This window comes from Aricia agestis, chromosome 6 (assembly GCF_905147365.1).
Source record: "Aricia agestis chromosome 6, ilAriAges1.1, whole genome shotgun sequence".
Lineage (NCBI taxonomy): Eukaryota > Metazoa > Arthropoda > Insecta > Lepidoptera > Lycaenidae > Aricia > Aricia agestis.
Window position 1 is genome coordinate 10,122,558 of NC_056411.1, and position 20,623 is coordinate 10,143,180.

A 20,623-nucleotide genomic window follows, 5' to 3' on the forward strand; every position below is an offset into this window, starting at 1 on the left:
TACTCTGAGTCCCGAGAAAGAACGAATTTTGGCGCAACGAAGTTGCGGGCGTAATCTAGTATAATTACAAATTAGTTATTTGACTTATAAGCGTTTTTGTATCAAAAATTTTAGCTGTTTGCAACGACGCAACGTTGTCACGTCGTTGTAAACAGCAAGTTAATAATTATACTTCAAATGTTAAGTTATATTGTATCTCACTTAAATGTTGTTTCGTGGTTAATGACGTCGCATCGTCGTCATTCAGTCTACGAATATAAAGAAAATTCGCTTATAGTATTTACATTACTTACCTGTGTATCGCAAACAAATAGTTGATATTTCTATTTGTCTCCGCTTCTTCGTTCATTTTGTACATGTTGGACGGGGATGATCCGTATTTGGTTTTGGCGAGTCTTTGTCTCGAGTTTAATGTGAATGACTTCATACTGAGAGTCGGAGAGCTGACGTTGTGCTTTAGCGGCCTATTCGGTAGAGTCCTGCTTCTAATGTCGTTTGGAATTTCGCTGTATGTCTGGTTATTGTAGAAAGCGTCCGGTGGACTTTGAGACATTAGAATCTCTGACTTGGACCGCTGAAATTGTAAAAAATTAATGTCTTGTTATTGCTAAAATTTCGTCAGATTACTACAAAGAAGAATATCGCTATTTATCTAGTTCCTATTGTTTATTACAATATTATAGTAAATAATCACTAAAGGGGTAAATTCATATCATTCATTACATTTCCAAATATATTTTTAACTCCGACAGACTTTATAAAACAGATTTTGTCTATAACGTTATTAAAAACGCAAAAGTTACCAAGATTTTGAAGCAAAATTATCTATTTTTTTGTAGCATTTCTAAAATTCTAACTAGGAAGTAATGATTTCTACGATTGAATGAGCACTAATGAAATGACTGACTTATAAAAGTAACATACAACTAAGCAAAACAATTTCTGTACATTAAAAAGATTTCACAATAAAAAACGGATGGTCACAAAATATTTACACTAGACAGAAAAGTGAAAAATGTACAAAAATAAGTGCAGATGCGGAAAAATAAACGCCACTATTTACATATTTACCAGTCATTAATGGACGCCTCCAAGTCTTACAAGGAATGGTGTGATAAATTAGTAGATCATTATTATTTTTATATTTACAATTTTGCATTCGTATTCTTGTGTTATCCCTGAACCCAGTTATTACGTAACCAAGTGTTAGAACTTAACCTTTTTATACGTTACTTGCCTTCTCAATTTTAATATTTTATATCAACCCTTATATTCACTCGTGCTCACGTTTTGTGTGCGTGTGCGTACGCACTTTTGCGTATTCATCAGTGTATGCGAACATTTGTGCGTTTCTGTGCAAACTTGTCTCAGAAATCTTACTGTAATATCACGTAATATACATGAAAATAAAATTACCAAAAGAATACAACCTGTGATTTTTATGAGTTTAACAGATTTTACAATAACAGCTGGATATTTTTTTGACACCCTATACAGGTTTTATATCTGCATACATTAATTATTTCCATCACAATATTATTTTGGGTTCACATTTTTTTTATTTAAACAATATCCCCTTTCTAATAAAAATCATTAACACAACGGATACGCTATACAATGCTTGTTCCTTTTCTGACACCAGCAGGCGTAGCATGGTCACCATAGAAACCGTTTCTTTCTACGGAAGAATAGACAAAGTGACAGACAAGACAAAGTGACAGTTAAACAATAGAAATCCGCCATTTTGTGGATAAAATCTGTCAGTATGTCAATTCTTTCCCATGTCTACTGTTGTTATGCTAGCCCTACCGTAGTATCGCTTGACAGGCAAAGAAAAAATATTTTACAGCTTATTTATTGTGTAACTTTTTTTAATAGTAAGGGGCTCAAGGCTGTACTCAGAGATATTAAACGATTACTTAACCTTAATAAACAGTTAGCGGGCCCCTGGACGAGCAATTTTATTGCGCAACATGAAACATCACTCATTGTGTAATATTATTGACCGTCTAGGGTTGATGCGCGCCTTCAATCTAATTGTCAAATAAACTGTTATATAAAATAAAGTGTGATATTGACAACACAATTGATCGTCTAGGGGCCGGCGTAGAAACTTTGTAATTTTTTTTTTAATTAATCCAAAAAATTGGCATAAATTTAATCAAAGTTAAGTAAGCGTCAAATTTTTCTGAATGAGTGTGTGTGTGCGTGTGTGTTTGTGCGTATGGGATGCGGTGCTAACCTGGAAGCAGAAGAGCGCTGGCATGCACAGCTTGGAGGCGCGCGCACTCACCTGCGCCGCGCCCGCTTCCGCCTCCGCGTCCGCTTCCGCCTCTGAGTAACCGCTCTCCGCGCACTCCTCTGTCGCTATCTCCGCTTCTGACACATTTTTGTGATAATAGTTGAATAAAAGAAGTAACTTAAAAGCAACAAACACAACAATTCAAAGAGACCGCATATCTTTTTTACTAGGATTTAAACTTTAAAGTATGCCTAATCAGAATCACTAATGATTATAAACTTTTATAACTAGTCAATTTCATTTCTTTTAATTCAGAGTTTCTCAAAGTGGGGTACGCGAACCCCTAGGGGTTCGCCATGCGACGGCAAGGGGTTCGCGACAAAATGTACGTAATGGTGACTTGATAACTGGCTGGAAAAGATGGCTGGATTCGTAACCCGTATGCGGTCACGAACGAAAGCATTATTCCTAGTTTGAGTGTCAAGCAACAGGAGTTACTATAAGAAATGTCCGTAGAACTCTTCAAGCTGATTTCAAAAGGATGTCTTTGATAGATTTTTGGGCACCTAGACAGGTAGAGTATTTCAAACAATCACGCAAAGCGGTGAATTTCCAAAAGAGCACACCCATCACATTAATATTAGAAAGACATTTCTTTTGGCACTTTATGTTACCTTTTATTCAAATAAAAACCTTTCATTAGTTAGTAAGGGGTTCGCTGTCACCTGGTAATTTTAACAGGGGTTCGTGGAGCCGAAAGTTTGAGAAACCCTGCTTTAAGTGAATTCTGATTAGTGTAATATTTAAGAGTTTCAATACATACACAGTACGTTATTATTTATTTATAGGAGTGAGATATTATATGTAGGGATACTACGACTAAAACAGTACCTTCAGCCTCATCCTGGAATGTAAGGTGCGGTGTGTCTGTGGGCGGTACTTCGTACGCGTACAAGTCACAGGCGGTAGCGGGCGCGACTTTCGCCCGGTCGTCGAGTATGCGACCCACTAGAGCCCCTGAGAGTAGCACTAGGACCATTCTAAAACAAATCATGTTCAAGGTAAGACTATAACATATTACTAATATAAAAAAAATACACAATGAATAAGCTATACAATTTTCTGTCCTCACTCCTCATCTTTCAAGCATGGATTTAAATTTATTCATTGTCATTGCTGTTGTAATAGTACTTTAAATTTCAGAGTAAAAAATAAAGTGTTCACTACTCTTTATAAGTTTAGTCAATATTACTTACGATTCAGGAGGCAGACCACAGAGCTTCGACAGCTTTATCTTCAGGTCCAGGTAAGTTCCTTCGGAGTCAACTCGAACGCCATACTTGATAGGAACTGAGCCATCAAGTCGTATCACTGAAAGGAATGTAAAGCATTTTAACTGTAAATATGAGCTATGTATATACGTGAGCTATGTATATATGGCCAGGTCGCGGCGGCCATCGAAAATATGGTGTGGCCGCTGGCCGAGGTGCGGCCAGGTGCGCATGGTCTATGGCGGTTTCATACTAAGGTATTTATATTGATGGCCGCCGCGACCTGGCCGCCAGTGTGCGCCCGGGCTTACAGTTTCTTTCCTCCGAGAATATGATTTCTTGTATAATGTATTTAGGCACATTTTTTGTTTATTTTGCCTTGTAGCTTAAGCTCTCTTGAGTAGATCTGGGTTAATTAAATTAAACCTGAGTGATTGCTTTACACTAGACATTAAAATTCCAGACATATTTCTTTCATAAATACGACAACAATAAAGATTTATGTTTCTAAGGGCGTGTTTCACCTCTTCCTGATAAGAGCCGGATATCCACTACTTATCCGTCAGATAGAGTATTGAGTATCTGTCTGATTACTTGTGGATAGCCTATCCGGCACTTATCCGGAAGTGGTGAAACAGGCCCTTAATATTATATCATGTTCATCTGACGATGATTTATCGATATTCAAATTACCTCTCAGCTCAGATCTCACATGGGCCTCAAGCGGCAGCGGCAAACTCAGCATGTTGAAGGCATCGAACCGCACGGACTCCCGTCCGCACCGGCACCGCACCTTGGACTTGAGCTGCCCGTAGAACAGCTCCGTCATCACTGAGTCGTTGCGCGACACGTGCTGCGACCACGCCTCTGCTGCCACCACCTGTTAGTGAATTATAGGATGAATGTCGGCGCATCTACATCGGCCGAATGTACCCGAGCGGACCGCTTCGGGCGTCGTCGGCTGCGCGTGCGCATCGCGGATCGCCGCCACCGCGGCCCGCGCGCCCCCGCCGCTCGCCACTTCACCTTCAAACCTTGTACGCGTCGCACACGGGCATTCTTTTGTACTATTTAATTGCGAATATAATAATTGTTATACAGTCCATTGCGTTTCTATCAAGTCAACCTCATCAGAGCCTCATCAGTGAACATGACTAGTGATTGGACATTACTAGTCATTGGACAGAGCACAAAAACACTATATTTATTAGGGTTTCTTTAAAAAACTACTTGTTTTTTTTTTAAGTAAAAGAACGCCTGATTTTAAAATCAGGCGTTCTTTTACTTAAGAAACAGGCAGTTTTAAAGCAACCTTTATAAATATTGTGTTTTTGTGCTTTGTCCAATGACTGGTACTGTCCAATCACTAGTCGTTTTACCTTAATATTATAGTCAGACATCGCATGCAACTTTATGATCGTTGTGTGAAATTGAAGGAGTCAGTCGGTACTCATTCCAATAGCATAGAATAGCTAACGACCCATTTAATCACTGTTCTACCAATAACGTGTCCCTGTGCAGCACCCCGATCCTCGGCCCAGCAAAGTCAAGTTGTATTTCCCGGTTATTTAGGCTGTGTAACTCGTGTTGCAGGAAGTCATACAATTGTTTTCAGCAATTCACTTACTTGCATATTATCTTCATTCTAAAAATTACCGTCGCAAAGCATGTACCTGATCGGGCCGCGTATCAGGGGTGTTAGTCGGTGCAGGGGTGGATACAGGCGGGGTGGGCGCGGGGGCGGCGCGGTTGAGGTCCTCATGCAGTGCGTCTAGGAGCCATGCCAGTAGCTCCTGTGCGTCGTGCTGCCCGCCGCCCGCCAGCGCACGGGCGTGACGCGTGACGCACGCGCGTACGCGTAGCGGCGCTACGGAGCGCGCACTACCCGTCCATACCTAGAGAACATTGAAGTTAAACTTTCGTCATAAATTATTTTTTTATTGCCAGGCTTGTACCCCTTTTATAATTAAAATGTGTGTATCTTATCCTTTTCTAAGTTGGTATAGAAATAATTTTACAGACAAAACATTAAAATAATACTAATGGTATCAATGAAATACAAAAGGGCCATCATGCCTTTACAGAAATCATATTTACCTCATTACAGAGTTCACCAAATCGTAACGCCAGTTCTCCTTTAGTTCCTAGTGGGTTTGTTGTGTTGACTTCGTAATACTGCATCCCCGAGTTGAAATATCGCGTCAGAGCTTCTGTGTTCCATACCTGAAACAACAGTAAGTATGTAACGTGCAACTAAATTGCAGTATTTAAAACAATCAAAAGTTAAAAAATAAAACACGTCTATAAAAATTATATGCCAGCTCGGGCCGTTATTGTGAATCTATTTAGATTCAAATTACACTCCAATCACTACCAAAATCTGAACAGTATCTTAGGTACGGTGAAATACCTACAATTTACATATTTCTATTTAATTTTCTCTAGAATTTGGTATATTTAAAAATGTGGTCTAAACGTCATAACGCTAATATTTCACTTTACTCTCAACTCGAAAAGGAATCATGCACAACGAAAGTGCTGCAAAATGGTGTCTAAACTCGAAACTACATTATTCAAGTTTAGTACATTCTCTTATACAAGAACAGTATTGCCTACTAACGTACGTCTTTTATATATTGGCATGTGTTGCCAACTACAGTTCCTTAAATCCTACTAATATTATAAAGGCGAAAGTTTGTTTGGATGTATGGATGTTTGTTACTCTTTCACGCAAAAACTACTGAACGAATTTGAATGAAACTTTACAATAACATAGCTTATACATCAGAATAACACATAGGCTACAATTTTAACCGACTTTCAAAATGGGGGAGGTGCTATGTTCGTTTTCTTATGTTCAGCGATTACTCCGCCGTTTGTTAACCGATTTTCAAAATTTTTCTTTTGATATATAGGGTATCATCCCAATTTGGTATTATATTCACAAAAGTGGTGATCTTATGAAGGATCTATAAGTAATCGAGGGAACTCCTCAAAATTTAAAGGGAAACATGTGGTGACTTCAGTTTCGTGAGAAGTATTCTAAGCATATGCTACCAACAATTACAACAAGTAACATTTTGCACCGAGGTATAGCTGATATACCATGGTTCGGAAGGTGCTGAGAGAACTCCTGATTCTTTATAGATACAAGTTTGGAAGTTTCGGCGTTGTTTTAAGGACGGAAAGCATATGCTAGTACTATGCAAATTACCATGCATCGTCCCATGATGTTTATCAAGCGATAATTAAAAAAATCTATACCTACCTAATATTATAAACCTAAAGAGTATGTTTGCTTAAACACGTTAATCTCAGGAACTACAGGTCCGATTTAAAAACTTATTTCAATGTTAGATAGCTCATTTATCGAGTAAGACTATAGGCTATATAAGACTAATACGACCGAATAAACTCAGGAAAATGTGGGAAAAACGGGGGAAATATTAGAAATTACGAACTACTAGAGCTATTTTTATGGCAATATTTGGCACAGATATAGAGTAGACCAAGTGAAGGGATTAGGGACATAAGCTATTTTTTATGGGAAAATGTACGGTTTATGTAAAATTCCTAATTTACGCGGGCGAAGCCGCGTGGGACATCTAGTACCATAATACTTATTGCCTGTGACGTTCACAAAGCACGTGTTTCCCAGGTTGTGTAAGCCCGTGGCGCCGGGCACGTCGGGCGCAGTGAGAATATCCAACTCCTCCGCTATTCGACCAGAACCTTTCATTCTGTTGATTTGATATGCGCTGCCACCCATAATTACTGCACGTTCCCCACAGACTATAATTTACCAGTCACGCTTATCGTCAGCGCCGACGGTTGGCGCGTAGCTCGTCAGCGCTCAGCTCAGATCGTTTTAGTGTCGCGTTGATCACCGTGAAGTACAGTCAATTACTCGACCGGTGTCTATATCACGATTGACCATGGTTGTATCGACGGTACGTGCGTTCAGCGCGACAACGCTCACTGAGTATAGAGACGCATCGGCGCCTGTCGGTGGGCGGAGCCGACGCGCGGCGCGTACGCCAGCGAAGCGCTCATCGCTGACGGCCGTCAGCTCTGCACGACTTGAAAAAGCTACATATAACTACATACATATTGACCCATCAGCGCCGACCGACAGCGTGACAGGAAAATCCGCCTAATACTTACGGCCCGTAACGCCGCGTACATGAAGCAAGTATATTGGTTATGTGTTGGCCTGGAATGTGGTAAGTAATACTTACGGCCTGTAAAGCGGCGTTCATAAAGCAAGTGTTCCCCAGATTGTGTAAGCCCGTGGCTCCGGGCACGTCGGGCGCGGTGAGCGTCTCACGCCGCTCCGCCATGCGACCGGAACCGCTCATACTGAGAAAATTTTTTATAATTTTATGCTACAAAAAATACAAACACAATTAATATTATAAATGCGAATGTGTGTGTCTGTCTGTCTGTTACCTCTTAACGCTCAAACCGCTGAACCGATATTGATAAAATTTAGCATGGACATACTTCAAGTCCCGAGAAAGAAGATAGGATATAAGTTATAACTATATAAGACTATATCTTCTATAAAAAATAAAACCTTATAATAGGCTACTTGACTTATAAAAAAAAATTTGTTTGTTATTATTTTTAGCAATATTCCGCGAAAACAACTTCCACCTTTAAGTAAATGAGTGAGTGTACGCATAGGCATGCGTACAGCACCTCCCTCCTCCCACACTGCCTATGCGTACACTCGCATGCAAGAACTTGCAAACACCACTACCACACAAGCAATAATGTTGGCAAAACACCGCCTTTTATACACTATCGAGCCCCGCTACTATCCCCACTACCCCCACTACTCTCACTAGTACCCCCGAACATATTAATAAGCGGTGACGTAGTCAAGCAAGTTTGGTCATTCAACAATGCAAATCTGTTATTTTTCTTTTCTTTTATGATCTCTAATTGTTCCAACACGCTCAGCCGAAAGCCTTTATCGCATTTATGTAAAACTTTATAGGAATGGCCATCGGGCACAGTATGATTACTATCTAAAAGATGTTTAGCAAAATGTGACTTATCAGGATGACCATTTCTACAAGCCGCGATATGTTCTTTATACCGAGTCTCGAAGCTGCGTCCAGTTTGACCCACGTATACACTATCGCATTCAGGACAATCGATCTTATAGACACCGGATTGATATTTTTTATCAATCTGGTCTTTATTATGACACAAATGATGTTTTAAAGTATTATTTGTCCTGAATGCGACATGCATATCGTTGCTTTTCATTATTTTGGATAAGCGTGTAGATACCTCTTCCATGTAGGTCAAACTGGACTTATATCGAACTATCTCTTTATCAATAGGACCTGCGTACAAAAACTTAACCAGTTCTTTCTTGTTTTTATTTTTCAAAATATTATTAATGATTTTTGGACTATATCCGTTGGATATCGCAATTTGGAAAATAATATTACCCATATACCCTATATACCAAAAGAAAAATTTTGAAAATCGGTTAACAAACGGCGGAGTAATCGTTGAACATAAGAAAACGAACATAACACCTCTCCCATTTTGAAAGTCGGTTAAAATTGTAGCCTATGTGTTATTCTGATGTATAAGCTATATTAGTGTAAAGTTTCATTAAAATCCGTTCAATCGTTTTTGCGTGAAAGAGTAACAAACATCCATACATCCAAACAAACTTTCGCCTTTATAATATTAGTAGGATTTTGTAAAAATGAATGATTATGAAGCGATTACCATGAAAAAAAAAATTAGGTCAAGTAGCCTATTCACTGAAAAACACTAACCATAGCTGAGTGATCTCCTCAGGCCAAGTCAGGTCCGGATTGCGACGCTCTAACAACAACCGCGCGCGGGGCTCTATGCCCAGCTCATGTAGGGTAGGCCTCTCGTCGTCCAACAGCACCGGACACGAACCCGCCCCTGCGCCGTCTAGCGCCCATAGACGTACGTCCTCGCGCGGTAAACCTAGCGCGCCGCATAAAAACTCTGTCACCTAAAACGGAGGATAACATAGTAGGTTTAAGTACGTAATTAACGCATTTTGACTTTCAGATAGAAGTGTATATGCGATGAGCAAAATCCACTAGATCCGCGACCCCATGACATTGTCACTGTCGCAAACCACCATCCCCGTATTCCATTTAGCGTTAAAAAAGATCAAAACGCTCAAAATGCCTCCTATTTTGAGAGTTTTGATCGTTTTTAACGCTAAATGGAACGCGGGGCATGTCAATCTTTAAATTTTGACTTACTTGTTTGACAGTAGCGAGTCGCGAGAACGCCGCGCTATAGGCAAGTTGACGCTCAGGCGGCGTCGCTCTGAGGCTTCCAGGACCCAGTGTACCTGAATAACAATAAGGTTTGTTATGATTTTAATAGATATTCATAGATTATAATAGAATAGTATGAGAATCCTGTTTCTATTTGTTAATCTAATCTGTAAACTGGACATGTGCCAATTTTCTCAAAAAATGTATTGTGTAATGTGTTGCCATTTTGGCATGTCATATACTTACGCTTTTATGATTAAGCGCAGTTGATGCATAATTTATTAAATTTTCGAACTAAAAACTCTTCCTTTTTAGAAACCAGTCAAATATTGTAATGGTATGAACATTATATTATTAACTCACTTTGTGTGCTGGCGACGTGCCGCAATATTTTCAACTGCAGAGGATACAGCTCCAATTCCACATCACCATTCGGTGGTCTTATCACCTGATAAATTAATATATTATAGTTGTTAACAACATAATGACTACCTCAATCGTACAGCAAGTCTAAAAGTAAATGAATCCATACTTCCATACTAATATTATAAATTCGAAAGTATGTCGGTTTGTCCGTCTGTATGATTCTCAAACTGCTGAACCGATTTTGCTGAAATTTATCATGGAGATACTTTGAGTCCCGGAAAAGTACACACAGAAAAAAATTACAATTCCCGCGGGATAAATGAACTTTGGCGCAGCGGAGTTGCGGGCGTCATCTAGTGATTAATAATTTTATTTGTCATTATATGTGACTGTGAGACGTCATGAGTGTGATGTTATGTACACGTATGACGTCATACCTGTCTCGGCAGCGGGTGCGGCGCGCCGTACCAGGCGGCGAGCGCGCGCCACAGCGCGTCCGGCAGCAGCTCGAAGTCGCGGTGCTGCGCCAGCGTCAGGTCGCGCCGCAACAGACCGCCCTCGCCCGTAAGCGTGCGGACCTAAACGTCAAACATTAAATACTATTTAAAAAATGTACTATCACCGAAGTTGATTCATAGGCAGATTGCGTACCTACGTAAATTGGTCGTGTTGTGTCAAACCCATCCGACAGATCACAGCTATCGTTGAATTGACACAATTGACGTAGGTCCGTCAACTGCCTATGATTAAATTTCTTCGAGTGTACTTCTTATTGTCTAAGTCAAATCTGTGAATAGAAACACTAAGCATCAACAATTTGTCTATAGCTCAACAACAATGGTTCTGTTTTGTGCCTCGTCTTACGCTTTTAAATACAGCTGATCCTGTAAATGTAGGCGTATAAATTATTACTGACCGCAATTGCTACAAGCCCATAGACTATAGTGTGTCAGTACTATCCTGACCTTGAGCGTGTCCTGCGCGAGCAGGCGCGTGTTGTCTATGGGTCCGGGGTGCGGCGCGCGGGGCGGGGCGGGCGCGCTGCCGACGCCGCTGCTGCCGCCCGCGCTGCCCAGCGACGCCGTGTCAGCCCGCCATAGCAACGAGCCCATAGATTCTAAAAAATAAGAAGCATTTATTAAACATTACATGCACTGTAGCAGTAATATATAAAATACTACTATATTTTGTAATATAATATGGATTTGTAAAAAAATAAGAATAGTTGCAGCTAAACTTAAGGCCTGATTTACATTGCCGTTTGACATGAATTCGGACAAATATCGCGCGGAAGTTGGCCTAGTCGAGAATCAACTTTTTGTAAACTTTAGAACGGCAATTGTAAATCATGAGCTCGTCAACGTTTAAACATCGACAGCAGGTCTGGGACGCAATGCACGTGTTACTCATAACGAAATTAGTTTTGATTCCAAACACATGTAAAAAATGATACTTAGATGCCACTGACAAAAGTGCGTGGGCTTACATTTTACAACCCACAACAGGAAAGATTTAAGTTACCTGTGGAGTTGGTGGTGAGGCTGTCGTCGTCGGTGCGCGCGCGGCAGCAGGCGAGCGGCGCGGCGGCGTACTGCAGCCAGCTGGCCCACCAATCTGCCGACACCAGGTACCAGAACTGGCCCACTGACTGGCCCCGCGCGGCCTCGCGCCGCATCCAACCCAGCACTGATAAATTATAGTGACAGGTAAGTTTCAATTTAGGTAGACACCCTTTGCTCACAACCTCAACCACCTCTTTGGGCCAGACCACACCACTGCGTTGCGGCGTCGTATCGCAAAAACTACATCGCACAGAAATGCGATGCGATGTCGTAACGCAAAAATTTCATATAGTATAGCACTCTTTACATCGGAAATTTTCACGATGCGTTCTGCGGAGTCGTAGAGTGTTGTGGCCTGGCCCTTATTGTCAATTCAGACAGCAACGCGACGGGTAGATGCATTTTTAAATTTGTATTGAGTTGACAGATTTGCATGACGTCTCACGCTGTCAATTTAATACAAATTTAAAAATTACATCTACGCGTCGCGTTGCGGTCTGAATTGACCCTTAGAGCTGCCATAGTTCAACCTACCTATATCCCTCTCCTGGTGTCTGCACTGCGGCCTCAGCCCGAGCACCACGTGGCACACCTCGAAGATAAGTTCGAGGAGCGGCGTGACGAGAGCCTCCACACTCTCCACGCTCCAGATGAGAAAGTCTTCCGCGGTCAGCACCATGTCCGCCCCGATTATGTTCTCGTAGTCTTCTAGGGCTTCATTCTTCTACAAATTAATGTGCGATGATGATATACAGTGTGTTTGTGTAAACACCGTTATCCTTAAAACCATCAAATGAGACCGTCAAAATGAACATTTTTTTCTATGAGAACAATGCTGGGAACTCAAAAAAATCCGTCTTCATACCCATACAAATTGCCGATCCGGGCATCCGTATGGGTATGAAGACGGCATTTTTTTTTGACTTCCCAGCATTGTTCTCATAGAAAAAGTTGTTCATTTTGACGGTCTCATTTGATGGTTTCAAGGATAACGGTGTTTACACAAACACACTATACAAACAAGTTCATAATGTAATTTTTTGGAACGAAGTTCCTTATCACGCGTTGCGAAAGGGGGCTAGACGGAAAAAATTAAGACCAAAAAGTTGGCACGACACTTTTTGCCACAGACATATAAGATAGATGCCGCATGTGTATGTACTTACTTCGCGGGACATGCGGTATCTAGCTTGATCTATGTCTGTGCTTTTTGCTATAGTTGTAAGCCGTGCGGCAGCGCGTGTTTCTCTCTCTGTCTCTCTATCTCTTTTTATTGTTGTGTGTATACAGGTTTTTTGAAACACATAAGAAATAACTTTTTTCCATCCGGGTGTCCTCTGAAGTTTTTTATTTTTTTATTAAATTCAAGTTGAAACAATATTAGGCATTACTAGTTATTACAATTCATCAGAGCGACGCGACGACATCGTTTAAGCTAAGCTGCACTACGCGGTAGCATAGTTAGGCAGCACGAAATGTCAGTACGGCGTGTCAGTATTATGGAATGTGCAGTATCGCATCGCTTCGCTGCAGCGTATTTTTGTCAAAATAGTAAAGAGCCAGATATCATTACATATTTTATTCAAGGACTTTCAGAATTTGAAGTTAGTAGTCATAAACTTACCCTATTAATAAGTTCAATGTCCTCATTGGTGGGTCCGAGTTGGAACTTTGGTACCCTCCCATCTTTGCCGATCGGTACCAATTTGTCTCTCAGATTCAGTAGCACCACTTCTGGGTCGTAGCCATCTCTCTCCGACTCCGAATCTGTAGGGGTCGATGACCTTGAGCCTTGATTCTTGATAGCTTCGTTGGCGACCGTACATAGGATACCGACCATGTCAACAAGTTCGGTTTTGTTGAGTACCCCATCTCTATCTTGGTCGAAGATCTTGAAGCAGACTGTAACAAGAACATATTATAAATATTTTAATGCAGTCAGTTTTCTTAAGTAAAAAAGTAGTATAAGAGCTACTATCATAGAAGTTGATTCATACACAGATGGCGGACCTTCGTCCAGGCGCGGCCCGAAAGGGAGGGGGGGTCACAGGGTCATGACCCCCCCCCCCCCAAATACCTAAGGTCAAATTGAAAAAAAACTTGCCAAATAATGAAAGGAAATTTCTAGCTATCCCCTAACCACCACTGCGTTCGACCATAGACAGCTGTCAACCCAGAATCGTCCGAGGGCGCAGATAAAAAATATATGTATGTATATAATATATATAAGTGTAGTGACTACTGACGGACCCCTCCCAAAATTTCAGCCTGTGACTGCGCCTGCCTACGTCAATTGGTCGGATCAAGTTATTTCAATGTTAGCTGTGATCTGTCTGCTGGGTTTGACACAACGCGACCAATTTACGTAGGTCTGCTACTGCTGGTCTGCTGCAACTTCTCTGATAGTACAATAAAAGTAAAGATTTGGGAAGATTGACTTCAAATACAAAATGTTAAATGCGTAACTCCATCATTGCTTCATAAAATCTTAGTCAGGAACTCTTTCAACACGTAACAATATTTGTAGTTTCAAAGTAAATATTTTAAAGTAAAGGCCTTGCTTATGAAATATGAGCTATCAGATCATTAAAAAAATGCTGATTAAAAACACATGATGTTTCTATTTATTTATTCGCTTCTTGACTGTGACTCTTTAAGCCCTAATTACATACAGACCCGCATGATGTAACGAATGAGAATATTTACAGAGTGAATACGTAACATGCTTAATCACATATACTTGTTTAACTAAGCTAAACGTTTGAAATTTTTACACATATCGGAAGAAATATAAGTATTTAACGTGTTTAGGGTTCCGTACCCAAAGGGTAAAAACGGGGCCCTATTACTGAGACATCGATGTCTGTCCGTCTGTCTGTCTGTCTCCAGGCTTTAACTCAAGAACCGCTATAGCTAGACTTCTTAAATTTTTACTTTATGTATTTCTGGTGCTGCTATAACAATAAATACTAAAAACAAAATAAAGTTAATATTTAAGGGAACCCTCCATACAACAAACGTTATTTTTTTGGTCTTTTTGGCTCGTAATCCATAACGGCAACATATAGACACTTGAAATTTTCACAAAATCCTTAGTTATATGTATTATATGCACATTTAATGATAAAATTTAAATAAAATAAATAATTAAGGGCGGCTTCCATACAAAAAACACTATTTTTTCCCTACTTTCGCTCTATAACGGTACGGAACCCTTCGTGCGTGAGTCCAACTCGCACTTGGCCGATTTTATTTAACATTAATTTATTGCGTAACTAGAGGACGCCCGCAACTCCGTTGCGCCAAAATTTGTTTATCGCGCCGGAACCGTACATTTTTCCGAGATAAAAACTATCCTAAGTCCTTTCTCGGGGTAGGTCATGCCAAATTTCAGCAAAATCGGTTCAGCGGTTTAAGCGTGAAGAGGTAACAGACAGACAGACACACTTTCGCATTTATACTATTAAGTATGGAAGTATGAATATTGAATATTAACGAAGCCACAATGAAGCAGTTGGGTAGCATTGTCAAATAACGCATTGCAAAGCTGGTGGCTCCTTTGCGACGACACGCGACAACCGTGTCATCACAGCGCGTCATGCCAACTGCGGTCCTACTCCTAATAAGTGCCGGTTTTAGCGCTACTAGTGCCCTGGGCGAAATTTTATCGGCACCCAGGGTGATGGCTGGCGCCCCATTTTATCCGGCGCCCTTGGCGGTCGCCTAGCGTGCTGCGTGCCCATGGAAGCTCATTACCTACTTCATTCAATTTTTTTTTAAATGTTGCCAATTAAAAGAAAAATGTTGTTTCTAGAAAGATATTGTACCTATCGCGTCTATTGCGAAAGTCTTTAAATAGGGATGGGGCCACATATTTGAGGTATTTTGATTTATCGAATAGACTCTGTTTCGTGGCCTCAGTGTGTATTATGATAGCTGGTTTGGAGACTCGAGGGCATATTATGCGACTGAAATATGCACTATCAACGAAAAATTGCAAAAATATGCACTATCGCCTAAAATGCATAATATAATCCAATGTCTAATTATGCATCTGTCTGCGGGACTCTTGATAACTGCACATCTCAAGGTGTGTCAAGGTGTGCCAAGCCAACATTCACCTACATACAACAGTAAGTACTATCTATTTACCCACACATACTAAAGACGCACTATTTGTATATTCCACGTGACCATAGTAAATTGGTATGAACAACATTGTGAATGTAAGGCTGATGGTATAACAACAACAATGAAATACGTACTTATTTGAAGCTGATAGAAGATATAAGTATTATACTAGCTGTTTGACCGAGCTTTGCTCGGTATCCGATGAAAATGACATTTTCTAGAAATGATTCCTAGCTAGATCGATTTATCGCCCCCGAAACCCCCTATATACTAAATTTCATAAAAATCGTTGGAGCCGATTCCAAGATTCCAATCCGAGATACGCATATTTAACTACTAGCTGTTGCCCGCGACTTCGTCCGCGTGGACTTCAGTTTATAGTACTTTATAGCGCGCGATGTCAACAAAATTGGTGTCAAAAGCTTTTATAAAAAAACCCTGGTACCCCTTAAATCAATACAGCTGTGCAGTGTGCACACAATAAGTATTTCATTTTTTTATATAACTTTATATTTTATGCCAAATTTTAAAGCTTATTTAGCCCTCCGATTACACAACTTTACCCATAAACTATTTATCATTGATAGATTTAAGGTTACGTCACTGCACAGATAAAGTACTGAGTTATTTAATACCGTAGAATAGATATAACAATCGAAAAAAATCGAAACTTAAATGTAAGATGATACCACGTCTTATAGGAAGACTTTTGAGCAAGCGTCAGCGCGATGTAGAAGACGCACGGCGCCATCTATTATGAATTGTTGGAACTAACTTAATTTGAACAAATTTACGCATTTTCACCCCCTTACAACCCTTTTTTCCAGTAAAAAAAGTAGCCTATGTCCTTTCTCAGGCTTTAGACTATCTGTATACAAAATTTCATTACCATCGGTTCGGTAGTTTTGGCGTTTGGCGTGAAAGCGAGACTGACAGACAGACAGACAGACAGAGATACTTTTGGCGTTTGGCGTGAAAGCGAGACTGACAGACAGACAGACAGACAAAGATACTTTCGCATTTATAATATTAGTATAGATTATGTGCACACTGCACAGCTGTTTTTGGGTATTTTGATTAATTAAGGGCCGCGCTACACCGGAATGGCAGCGGCGAGGCGAGCACTTTCAGCGCTGCCATTCCGGTGTAACGCTGCCCTAAGAGGGGTACCACTTACCAGGGTTTTAAAAAGTTTTTAAATTTGACACAAATTTTGTTGACACCGCGCGCTATAAACTAAAGACCACGCGGACGAAGTCGCGGGCAACAGCTAGTTAGTTAATATTAACGTGTATAACAATCGAAAGAATCGTAAAACCTACCTCAACATGGTACCACCTCTTATAGAAATACGCATGAGCAAGCAATAGCGCGATCTAGGGGACTCTTGGCGCCATCTGTTTTGAGTTTTTTGGAACTAAGTTAATTTAACCAAATTTACGCATTTTCACCCCCTTACAACCCCTTTTTCCAGTTAAAAAGTAGCCTATGTCCTTTCTCAAGCTTTAGACTATCTGTGTACAAAATTTCATTACAATCGGTTCAGTAGTTTTGGCGCTGTTGTTTTTGAATTTGATGTCTAAGTTGGTAGGTGAGTTATTAGTTAATAACATGTATAACAATCGAAAGAATCGAAAAATCTAACTCAATATGGTACCACCTCTTATAGAAATACGTATGAGCAAGCAATAGCGCGATCTAGGGGACTCTTGGCGCCATCTGTTTTAAGTTTTTGGAACTAAGTTAATTTGACCAAATTTACGCATCTTCACCCCCTTACAACCCCTTTTTCCAGTTAAAAAGTAGCCTATGTCCTTTCTCAGGCTTTAGACTATCTGTGTACAAAATTTCATTACTATCGGTTCAGTAGTTTTGGCGTGAAAGCGAGACAGACAGACAGACAGACAGAGATACTTTCGCATTTATAATATTAGTATAGATAATATTCTAACGTATTAAAAACTATAAACAAAAACATACTAACTAATAAGTATGATTAGTTCTATGTTACAATAAAGTAAAAAATAAAACGCCATCTGTTGAATCGTATTAGAACTAAAATGTTCATTCCATCGATATATTTCTGGATTTTTTTATAATATTATACATAAAATATGTTTAAGATTTTTTAAATTTTATTTTAATACACATCCAAGACCCAGGAAAATTGAAAACTTTTTGTTCCGCCTGCGGGACTCGAACCCAGGACCCCCGGGATGAGCGCTGGCCACGCGCAATGCGAATTCATTTTCATCGAAATTTTCATGGAAATAAGACATTTTCCCACATCAAAATGTAGCCTATGTCCTTTCTCAGACTCTAGAATAACCGTATACAAAGTTTCATTGCAATCGGTTCAGTAGTTTTGGCGTGAAAGCAAGACAGACAGACAGACAGACAGACAGACAGAGATACTTTCGCATTTATAATATTAGTATGGATAACCATAGAGCTCGACAAGGTTTTAAATACGCGTGGCGAAAAAAGGAACTAACGCTGTCATCATACAAAAACGCCATTTTTGACAGTTCTCCTTTACCAGCAGCGTCCCCGCCCACGTTCATTTATAACTCTTTTGGACCAGCTGTCATCTGACAATTTCTCCGGTCAAAGTTAAGGGTAAAGTTAAAGCAAAATTTAGCCTTAACTATAACCATAACTTTAACCACAACTCTGGTGCAACCCACCCTTAATTAAGATTAAACTTCAATTCGTCTCTGAGTGTAGCAGTCAGTCTACAATACACAATACAAGTAATATTATTTATGAAATAATCGTATATATAAAACAAAATTATATCGTTTTTAGGGTTCCGTAGTCAACAAGGAACCCTTATAGTTTCGATCTGTCCGTCCGTCTGTCTGTCTATCCGCGGTTTTGCTCAGAGACTATAGAGTATAGGACCTACAAATATGCAATTTGGCAAGAATGCACATATTTATGATGCCGACAAAATGGTACATGAAATCTTAAAAAAAAATATTTTATGGTAAGTACCTTTACTTTTCCTACACATCAAACAGGGATGATTTTTTTTTCGCGTCCACCCATCGTGTGGGGTGTCGTTGGATAGGTTTTTTTAAATAAAATTATGAGTATTTATAGATCATTTTCCTATTATGGGATCCGTTTGTGAAATACAATAAATTGAAGACGTGAGTGGAAGATTCGAACAAGTGACATTTCGTAACATACTGACAATAACTCATTTTTTCCCTAATTATTTTAATAAAACTTGTGACTTATCTACTTCATAACCAAGCTAATATATCTGGCTACACACATAATCCATACTTTTTCTATTTCAAATATTTTTTCTGGCCCTAAAGCCTCCATTAAAACAAGAAAACGGGAAGTTTTTTCATGTTACTTACCCTATTCATCCACTCACGTCTTGAATTATTTAAAGTGGAAAAAATCGTTAAGACTCCAGTGTCTTCCACCAGCTAAATGGTTGCTTCTGGATATGTGCTGAATTTTTAAAAGGAAAACTATCACGGCTAATTGATAAGTTGTTGAGTAATAGTCGATCAACTAAAAAAATGTATTCGGCGAAGTATAAAAGAACTTTTCGTTCAAATTCCTTTGAAAGTAACTGAGAATATGGTGTTGTTAAATATGTGTAGTGTAAAACACGTTATAAATGTATGTACATTCATCAACCATACAAAAATTAAAAAAAAAACTATCGGTACTGCGGAACTATTGCGCGTGGCCCGACACACACTTGGCCGGTTTTTTAACTGTTAGATTAACTTTATCATCCATCCTGTGTGATGAAAGATTTATGTTCGTTTTTGTACAACACTATAATAATTATTATAACATATTCTAAACTAGTGAACATCTATTTTATTTTGTTTGTCATATACATATTTTTAGAAGGTTTTATCCTTAAGATTTTTTTTAGTTATCATTCGTTTATCTGTCGCAGTCTGTCTCTGTGAGTGCAATGGCCTTATGCCATATTTAGGGTTCCATACCCAAAGGGTAAAAACGGGACCCTATTACAAAGACTTTGTTGTCTGTCCGTCTGTCTCCAGGCTGTAACTCAAGAACGGTAATAGCTAGAGAGTTGAAATTTTCACAAATTGTGTAATTGTATATCTGTTGCCGCTATAACAACAAATACTAAAAACAAAATAAAATTACTATAAAGGGGGACTCCCATACGACAAACATGATTTTTTTGGCCTTTTTTGCTCTATAATCTATATCAATAATAGCAACAGGTAGATACTTGAATTTTTCACACAATCCTTAGTTTTATGTGAACTTTAATATTTAATAATAATATAAATATTAAATAAAAAATTAAGAGGGTCTCCCATACAAAATAAATTTAGCCTAATTTTGCTCTATAATGGTACGGAACCCTTCGTGGGCGAGTCCCACTCGCACTTGGCCGATTATTAATGGTCAAGGACACAAGTTCACTTTGATGCCTGCCATGATATTTAATAAATGATAATTTTTTATTAATGATTACGTCTGAAGAGAAGTCTTTCTCCTTCACAGACATGTAACGCAAAATATGGGTTATCTATGTAATGAAATTAATCGTTGTGTAAAGCGAATTCACATTATTACGACTGTGTAGTAAGCACCGAGACAGATACGGCATTGAACAATTACGATTAACGTCACAGAAGAACGCACGTCGCTCAGATGATATCAATTGATAATGGCACAGATTTATTTGTTTTTTACCAAAATAACGCATACTATGTTGCCTCAATCGTTGAGTTTTTGCCGAAATTA

The 20,623-nt window shown here is 39.5% G+C and overlaps 1 protein-coding gene across 2 annotated transcripts in view; it reads right to left on the reverse strand.

The window, feature by feature from the left end:
* Nucleotides 1–20,623, reverse strand: part of LOC121728289 (ubiquitin carboxyl-terminal hydrolase 32) — a 31,095-nt gene that overhangs the window by 6,034 nt on the left and 4,438 nt on the right. Inside the window, exons 5-20 of one of the 2 annotated variants that reach the window (XM_042116436.1) lie at nt 13,356–13,633; nt 12,266–12,455; nt 11,691–11,855; nt 11,135–11,286; nt 10,607–10,747; nt 10,167–10,251; nt 9,786–9,877; nt 9,318–9,526; nt 7,752–7,872; nt 5,611–5,736; nt 5,187–5,408; nt 4,207–4,393; nt 3,499–3,613; nt 3,134–3,282; nt 2,294–2,379; nt 294–574 (exon numbers count right to left, since the gene is read on the reverse strand). In XM_042116436.1, the coding sequence (XP_041972370.1) occupies nt 294–574; nt 2,294–2,379; nt 3,134–3,282; nt 3,499–3,613; nt 4,207–4,393; nt 5,187–5,408; nt 5,611–5,736; nt 7,752–7,872; nt 9,318–9,526; nt 9,786–9,877; nt 10,167–10,251; nt 10,607–10,747; nt 11,135–11,286; nt 11,691–11,855; nt 12,266–12,455; nt 13,356–13,633 (2,599 nt within the window). Of the gene's footprint in view, nt 1–293; nt 575–2,242; nt 2,380–3,133; nt 3,283–3,498; nt 3,614–4,206; nt 4,394–5,186; nt 5,409–5,610; nt 5,737–7,751; nt 7,873–9,317; nt 9,527–9,785; nt 9,878–10,166; nt 10,252–10,606; nt 10,748–11,134; nt 11,287–11,690; nt 11,856–12,265; nt 12,456–13,355; nt 13,634–20,623 lie in introns of both variants that reach the window. The other variant, XM_042116435.1, reaches the window with a different exon arrangement.